Source organism: Rhodamnia argentea, chromosome 11 (genome assembly GCF_020921035.1).
Source record: "Rhodamnia argentea isolate NSW1041297 chromosome 11, ASM2092103v1, whole genome shotgun sequence".
In the NCBI taxonomy this organism is placed as follows: domain Eukaryota; kingdom Viridiplantae; phylum Streptophyta; class Magnoliopsida; order Myrtales; family Myrtaceae; genus Rhodamnia; species Rhodamnia argentea.
In genome coordinates, this window is record NC_063160.1 from 4,355,702 (window position 1) to 4,364,690 (window position 8,989).

An 8,989-nucleotide genomic window follows, 5' to 3' on the forward strand; every position below is an offset into this window, starting at 1 on the left:
ACTGATGGCTAGAACTACCGACAAAAACATCATAAGCTGCAAACTAGTAATAGAGAAATGTTCAGGCACTGAAAAAAAAAGGAAATGTAAGGACCCCACAAAAACATGCATGCAGCAGAGAATCAACCCTTCGGCCTCAGTCAACCTCAACCATCAACAAAAAGTACTGAAAAGCTGATATTCTCAAGAAAGACGAAAAAACAGAAAAGGGATAACAGATTCAGTCCACACATATAAGCTGAAGCTCGTTTCAAAGGAAAAGCATCGGCTGCCGAAATTAGACCCAGTCAGCATCAAGGGTTGCTAGGGAGTCGATAAACTCGTCGCGATCATGAGGAAAACTGATCACGGAATCGAAATCACCATCAAATATGAAGTGAGAAACTAGAAGTATCGTGATCACAAGAGAAAGGGGATAATCATATGATTTGGTATGAATAACATGGGATCTGCAGATATAACTTCTGCAGTACTTCTGTCAGACAAACCAGAAGATTACCTTTTTGTCTATATAAGATCCACTGAGAAGTTTACGATCCTTTTGAGTAAACTAAATTGCCAATGTTAATGTAAGAAGTCTCACCTGGGCTACCAGAGTGCTGTGCCTAGATATAATCTCAAACTTTTTATGACTGTCAGTGTTATCGATTAGCAGGATAGAACATGAGCTTCAGACCATTGATGCTCTTATCACCTGGTAGAGACTGTCCAAACTTTACAGAGAAGAGAATGGATTCTTTATGAAAAAGATCTGGACCGTCGAGGCATATTCTTTCTTTATCGCAGGTGAATTATTAGGCGTCATTTTGTATGTACTTTACTGAAATATGTCCCTAACATGTATCCACTGCACGTAACATGTGTTTCTTCACATTGTAAGTCTCTCTCAAGAAATTGAAGATGCCCTCTGAACTATTTTCTCATCTGCAGCTTGGAGCTGTCAAGAAAAATGCCTTAGAAAAAAATGACAATCTGACAAATTTTCAAATTCGTAATCGGGGTAGATCCATAGTACAAATCGCGTGACAACTAACTTGACATCACAAGTCATACAAGGGTTCATTTGATAACAAAATAAATGTCAGCAATCATATTTGGAAGTCAGTGGCACAAACAGGTTCCTTGCCCAAAACCAAAACCTGGCATTGTACAGTCTCTGTCTTGAAGAGGAGCTAACTGTTAAGCTCTCTGAAAGGAGATCTTCCATTCAAAACGACTGCATATCTCTTCGTGAAAGGAGATTTATCAGAGTTAAAATCCTCATTGACAGGGTTGACATTTTTGTTGTGCCCTTCAGAATCCATACTCGAGCCGTTACAATCAAAAGACTGGACTATCGTGTCTAGGACCTGCCTCAGTTGGTTGTCTTCACAGGAAGACTTGCTGATCTTTTCTTCCATCTCCCTATTTAACCCCAACAAGTATTCCTTTTCTGATACTAGTGCTCGGATTTCTTCAAGCAAGTTACTGTTGTCGCTCTTCAGCTCATTAACCAAGGCATCGGAGCTGGTGAGCCTTGCATCCATCTCCCGAGCAACGTTTTTCATCTCTGATTCTTTTGCCTCCAGTGCAGCTTCAATCTCCAATGCTCTATGCTCTGACCATGAAAGGGATTTTTCCTGAAGCTCCAGCTTCTTTTGCAGATTAGTCAACTCATTCTCCAGTTCCGTAATCATCATTCTCTTCTCTTCGACTTCTATCTCAGCCACAATTTCTGCTGCTGTTATCTTCTCCCAGGCTTCGCAAAATGAATCAATTGCTGCCTCCTTTTCAGCTAGATGAGAGGAGATGGACACCATCGAGCCATTGAACTTGTCTTCCAGGGACTTCATGGAGTGCATTAAGTCCTTTACTCTCCGGTCCTTCTCTTCCATGAGATTGACCAGTTTGTGTTTCTCATTCTCAAACGTTCTCTCTGCTCCTAATTGGGCGAAAAGAGCGCTTTCAAATTCTCTTGTAAGTGATTCCTGCTCCAGCCGACTAATCTCCTCATGGAGTTCCTTGAAGATCTCATCCTTCTCCCTGATCGTTTCAAAGAAACTATTCCTCTCTGATTCGAAGGCCATCAGTGACTCCATCTTTGTAGAATTAGCAACTTCTAATTCTCTCATTTTGATTTCTTGCTCCAGAAGCAAAATCTTCTTCTGGAGACAATTGATACTTATGTGTCTATCTTCCAACAGGTGGGCAAGTTCATCTTTCTCCATCTTCATCGCATTCTCAAACTCGGATTGTGCAAGAAGTGAGGCTTCCAATTGTTTACGTGTTTCATGGTTTTCTTCAATTTCAAATTTCAAACGATCAGCAACTGATTTCCATATCTGCAACTCAAATTCCATTTCATTGGCTTCGCCAATTTTCTCGGTCAGCTCGGAAGTGGTTCTATCTAGGGCATCACAAACTTCTTTAATCCTCGTATTAGAATCGACTTCCATTCTCAAAGCTTGCTCCTTCAAGTAAAACTGGCATCTCGACGATTCCTCAAGCATTTCCTTATAACTCGCTAGCTCAATCTGCACCTTCTGATGTTCATTGACGATCTCCTCATGAGCCTTGGCCAAGGCTTCATTCTTCATCTCGAGCTGCTTTATTAGAAGAGAAGCATTCTCTTCTCTGATCTTGTTATGCATGTCGATATCAGGAGCAGTATTAGCAAGCTTTAACCGAGACTCAGATATTCCTGATTTCAGCACCAATAGCATCACGGACATCTCCTCGTTCATCAACATCAACTGCATCAGAGAGGTATGGCAATTTTCTAATTCTTTATTGACATCTTTGAGTGCCGCTTCCTTACTCAACAACTCAGACCTGCAATCCTCCAGTTCAACTGTCAATTTCTCCAGCTCTCGACTCCACTCAACCTCTTTCGCTTTAAGATTTGCAGCACAGTCTTTGTGCATCTGCTCGACGCTTTTTAACCTGTTTCGCAGCTTAGCCAAAGACGGAGAGTTTCCTGCATTGTGTATCTTCTCTTCTTGGAGTTGTTTGATGTCTCCTATAAGTTCTTCATTTTCTTGCTGCAATTTCCTTGCCTGGTATTTCATCTCCTTGTGAATTGTCTCATTGTTCCCTAGTAAATGCCTCAAATTTGCCACCTCTTTATCCCTCTGGGCCATCAAGCATTCCAGCTGCGACTTTGCTTCCTCACATTCGCCAAAGACATTCTCAAAGCGCGTTTTGAAGTTGGAGACCTGAAACTCCAAAGTCTTTCTTCTGCTTTCTTCGTTAGCAAGAGCTTGGTCACACATCTGCAATCTGCTCGCAAGATCCTGTGACATTCTAGTTTGCGAATCCAGCTTTGTCTGTAGCAAAGAGATCTCATCAAGAAATGAAGATCTCTCCAGCTCCCATTCTTTCTTGCTCGTATTGTACTGTTCCCGCAGCTTGTTGTGCGCCTCTTCTAAATGCTTGAACTGCTCTTTCTTCCATTTAAGCTGATCTTCAACTTTCCTGACTCCCTCCTCTAAACTGTTGATCACATCATCTCTTGCTCTCAGCTCTTTAGGAGCCTTGGCCTTTTCCTCTGCTTCAGAACACTTCCTTTGTGAGGAATCCAAAAGCCTTTTCAAGCCTTTAATCTGTTCTTCAAATTCACGCAGCTTCTCCTCTTGATTGGCACATCTATCATTCGCTTCTTCTACAGCCAATAGCAAATGCCTGTTCTCCACTTCCCACTTTTGCGACTTCTTTTTACAATCAGATCTAAGAGTGTCATTGGCAGCGCTAAGACATTTAACAGTCGATTCCTTTTCACTTAAACTGCATTTGAGATCTTCACACAAACGCTTCAATTCAGAAATTTCTTCCGTCTTTCCAGTGAGTTCTTCTGTCTGGTTCTCAATTTTCGTTCTCGCTTCCTGAAGTCTATGTGACTGCTCATTGAATCCTTTCTTTAAGCTGTCATACTGTTCAGCTTTAGTCAGGTAGTCTGCCTTGAGCCTCTCAATCTCCAGTTTGGCTTCATCTAATTCCTCACAAATTTTATCCATATTTTCCTAACAAGTTTCCACGAAAACCTGATTCACATAATAGGCAAGATACTAAGAAAATGGACCATACTACTGAAATTCTCTAGGCCATACTACATTCGCAGTACCCAACATACAAATAGATCATAGTGATTGCAAGAATCCATCACACAAAAAAAGAAAAAAAAAAAAAAAAAACAGAGTATCCCCCGGAAAGAAGTCGAGAAAGTGTTCAAGATCATCCCTCCCAAGAAGCCCTAACTGACCTTTGAGACTATCTTTCGAACCGCAAGCAACACTACCCTTTTCACGGTAATCTTATAGTGGAAAAAATCAGACTCTATCCTTATTTATTTCCTGCAACGGTGTTCGAGCAAGAGCCAAATTTCTTATGTCCAAGAAGAGATTTCGGCTTTTGAACATCAATTTCAACTAGCCTAACTAGAGGGGAACTCCTCTAGGGATAGCGAAATTGCACAGACGAATACAAAATTACACTACGCAGAGTTCAAGACAGCAATTCATTCGGATTAACCGAAAGAAACTAGCGGAAAAATGGGATAAATAGACAGAAAACACCACCGAGTGAACATCCTATCAGAACAATCTCCTTCCCACCGTAATAAATCCACCCAAACCAACATTCGAAGAGTCGAAACATCAGAACCAAGGGAAGACATCGGATCTAAACCGGGCCCTATCCATGTTGACCGATTAAACAAGGATTCAGAGAAAGCTCCATGAAATCGACCGAAACAACAGGCGACGATAACAGAAAAAGCGCATGTCCTCCGACTGGAGCAACCAAAAAACGAAATCTAGGTCTCTATCCATCAAGAACGAACCCGATCAGTATGCAGACGGAGTTCGAAGTCGGTTGCTTTCTCGCGAAGACCAGCGAGAGAAGTTTCGGAAAAGAGCCGTTGGAGAGGCAGGGGGTGGGCTTCGAGAATTTAAAAATCAAGGGACCGTTAGCGATCTGTTGGGCGACTCCCACTCTTTTTGACGGCGTAGTTATATGATCCATTTTTCCTTTTCCCTTTTTGGCCTTGGATTCGACCGTTACTGATCGAACATGGGTTAATTTTCAATTTTCTTATTAATGAAAGTATGCAAAAAATAAAAAATAATTAAAAAAACCTCTTCAAAATTACACATTTTGAAATAGGTTTGGAACAGAAATAAGAAATTGAAATTTTCTACTTTTCTTTTTTTGGAAGAGAAATAGAAAAAAGACTTATACTCATTGCTTACTCCCTTTCTCTCATATGTGATTTCCCTCTCTTTCACGTCTCTGCCGTCGGTCGTGGATTGTCGATCTCCGGTCCCCGGCCACCGATGCCGAATGCCAATCGCCATTCGCCGCCGGTCGATATCCGCTAGTCTCCTACCGGCGATCTCTGGTCCCCACTCTTGTTCGTGCTTTCTGGCCGTCAATCTCTGGTCTCCTACTCCAGGTTGCCATTCGCCAGCCGAAACCCGGTGGTCGGCACCATAGAAATTTTGTACTTTTTATCGAACGAATTTCTATTTTGGGAACAGAAAATTTATGTCATTATAAAACATGTGTCTCTTCTTAAAAACTAATAAAAGTAGAAAAATCTATTTTTGGCTAGAAATAGAGCCCGGAAAGAAAATGGTTGCCATTCGCACCCTTATTTAGTCACTTGCGAAGAAATTCGAACGATCGACTTCTTATTCTCATTAAGCTCCCGCTGGTACAGGGTTGCCAATCTTTATTTAGTTTCTTGATTACCAATTTATGGTAACAACTTTCCAACCTTTTAACATTACTTGACATAACTTACCAACGCTCTTAAATTCACCAAATCTTTTTATCTATCAATATACCCAATTTAATGTATGACGCTTATCTGAGTCATTTAACAATGTTTATTGGTTTTCTTCTTTTTAAACTAGATGCAGTAATGACTATAATAATGTTGATAACTTCTGGCCGATTACCTGGCAAACGCTCTTAAATCACCAAATCTTCTTAACAATGTACATTTTTCACTTAACTGTATTTGCAATTCACAAATAAGTTGAATGATCTATCAATCACAAAAGAACTATGACTTATGATGTCATGAATACAAGAATATTTGATAGTTTGCATTATATACATTTGGCAAATACAACATCATTCCTTAACATTTGGAAAATCTCTATATTTACTGATCAGTAAAAAAAGAAGTTTATTTATGTATGAATTGATGAAAGAAGGAAACTTAAATTAGAAAGCGACATGCATAGCATGGTTGCAATAATTTTGTTAGAATATATATCTCGAGTTTGAGCCCGAAGCGAAAAATCCGAATTTTAGAAATAAATAAATAAAGCCCATTGAAGGGAAAAGGAACGTATGGAATATACACGGTCAACGTGTGTCAGCCAAAGAAAGAAGGAGTTCTTGTGCGAATTATTGGAGAATCCTTCAAGAATTGCATCTAGCGAAGAATCACGTGTGTTTGTAATCGATAGAAAATCTTATTCAATGTTTTGCTTAATTCCTTTGTGAGATTGAGAGATTATTTCGTGAGAAATTATGAAGCTAAATCTTGCGTGAGTTATTGGATATAATTGGAGGCTGGAAAACATTAAGAGTATTTGAATGATTCGAATTTGGTTTGTAATCTCCATTGGATCGCTTGTTTTATAATGAAATTCATTATTGCTCTCCTTGTAGACGTAGGTCTCCGGTGGCTGGTGCTTCCGCACAACAAATTTTCATTTTTCTCCTCGACTGTCTAGAGAATTCAATTTTTTTCAAAAGATGTTTACAAGGTTAGCTTAAGAGAAAAAGTCCATAAGTTCCTCGGTACGATGTCAATTATTCTATCAAGCACAATAGCAATATCGTGGTAGACATTGGTTCCTTCAAAAGGAAAAGAAAAGAAAAAGCTGTTGACATCACTTTTTGCACAAAGCCCAATGACAGTAAAAGATAAGCCCATTGACATGGGCTTTTTTCAAAGCCAAGAAGGAAAAAAAGATCCGCTTCCTAAGCTACGTTTTGTTTCGGAAAAAATTAATAATATAAATAATATTTTTTTAAATAACTATTCGTATTACTTAATATAATTCATCATTGAAAAATATTTTCATTGTCGACCATTTTAACCTATGTTACACGGCCATGCCCCTTAAACCATTTTTCGCGTGTCCAACATGTGTCGGATACCGACACTCGCGAGACACTTTAGGACACGGTCAGATAAGCCCCAACACACAATCAACGAGTGTCAACTTATTTTTGACACGCGGCAAATAAAGAAGACACGCTTCGACTCGCGAGTCCAAAGATCAACTTATGCAAAGGGAAAATTTCAAATAAAGACCCGAAGTGCTTTGATTTTGTAAAAAAAAAAAGGTATGAAATGGACTTTGTTTCAAAGAAATGGCCTGAAGTGCCTTTTTTGTCTTAAAGAAGGGCCTTGTCAAAGGGCACTTTCGCCTTTTAATGTTTTAATTTCAGTTTTTTTTTCCTGTTTGCATTTTCTTTTCTTTTTCCTTTTCCCCAAATTATTATCGGGACGATGTTGGTTCCTGGTGCCGCGACGATGGTGCTCGCTCTGAGAAATTAATCTTGCTGGCTACCCAAAGTGAGCATCGATCGCCGTCTACTCGGAGTGGAGGTCTACGAACCTCCAAAAACAGAGGAAATCGAGCAGGGGAAATAACAATGGCAGGACTCGGCTATTTCGTGGAAACTCGTCAGGCATCAGCTCCAGTTGCAGCTCGGTGCCGATGAGAGAACCGAAGCAGGTTGTCGTCGTCGCTGTGGGACTCTGCGGATCAGGAAAGCAACTCTGTGGCCACGATGACGCGCCTCGACTTTGTGGCCCCGTCGTCTCGCTCGTTCGTGCGCCACGATGACGCACCTCGACTCCGCGGCCCCGTCGCCTCACTCGTTCGTTCTTCTTTTTCTTGTTTTCTTTTAATCATTTTTTTATTATTCAATTTGTTTTCTTTTAATCATTTTTTAAGTTTCTTTTTCTTGTTGGTCTGCGGCCCCGTCGCCTCGCTCGCTTGATGATGTGCCTCAACTTCGCGGTCCCGTCGCCTCGCTCGCTTGTTTTTCTTTTTCTGTTTTATTTTAATCATTTTTTATTATCCAATTTGTTTTCTTTTAATCATTTTTTAATTTCTTTTTCTCATCGATCCATTGCCCCATCGCCTCGCTCGTTCGTTCGCTCGATGACGTGCCTCGACTCCACAGCCCCATCGCCTCACTCGTTCGTTTGCCCGTTCGTTCGTTCGTTCATTCGCTCGCTCGTTTTTCTTTTTCTTGTTTTCTTTTAATCTTTTTTTGTTGTTCAATTTGTTTTCTTTTAATCATTTCTTTAAAAATAAATTAAAAATGAGCGAGGCGATGGGGCCGCGAAGTCGAGGCGCGTCATCGTGGTGCACAAGTGAGCGAGCGAACGAACGAGCGAGGCGATGGGGCCACGGAGCAATGAGAAAAAGAAATTAAAAAAATGATTAAATGAAAACAAATTGAATAATAAAAAAAGATTAAAAGAAAACAAGAAAAAGAAATTAAAAATGATTAAAAGAAAATAATTACAAAATTACAAAAAAAAAAAAAGTGTTGCGCGGCATTCAAAGTGCCGAGCAACTAAAATAATAAAAAAATTAAAAAAAAAAAGAAATATCGTTGCTCGGCATTCAAAATGCCGAGCGGCACCCAAAATGGTAAATAAATTTTTTTTTAAACTTATTTTGGTAAAAAAAAATATTTTTTTATACTAAATTGGAAAAAAAGCCCCTTTCTTGCTCCAGTATTTCCAGTGTAGAACTTCGGAGCTTTGAACTCCAAATTCCTCCCCCTTGTAAAAATTTTCGACCTCCTTCCTGAAAGAATATTGCTCCTCCTCTGTCCCTGATTCACCACCATAATCATATTGTGTTTCCCAGGAAAACCGTGGCTCCGAGCTTTTCAATGGATCGATCTCTTCCTTCAGAACAATCTGCTTATCATTCTCCGTCGCACCACGCCTGGATTCTTTCTCAAT

At 40.0% G+C, this 8,989-nt stretch overlaps 1 protein-coding gene across 1 annotated transcript; it reads right to left on the bottom strand.

The window, feature by feature from the left end:
- Positions 1 to 915: 915 nt before the first annotated feature.
- LOC115739431 (uncharacterized protein At4g38062) lies at positions 916 to 4,942 on the bottom strand. Its single transcript, XM_030672523.2, has 2 exons — positions 4,817 to 4,942; positions 916 to 4,019 (listed from the first exon to the last, which is right to left on the bottom strand). The coding sequence occupies exon 2, from the start codon at positions 3,990 to 3,992 to the stop codon at positions 1,173 to 1,175; it is 2,820 nt and encodes a 939-aa protein (XP_030528383.1). The 5' UTR covers positions 3,993 to 4,019; positions 4,817 to 4,942; the 3' UTR covers positions 916 to 1,172.
- Between the last annotated feature and the right edge of the window lie 4,047 nt (positions 4,943 to 8,989).

Bases quoted from the DNA above. Each gene is read 5' to 3' on its own strand.
- LOC115739431 (XM_030672523.2), bottom strand. From the start codon at position 3,992: ATGGATAAAATTTGTGAGGAATTAGATGAAGCCAAACTGGAGATTGAG.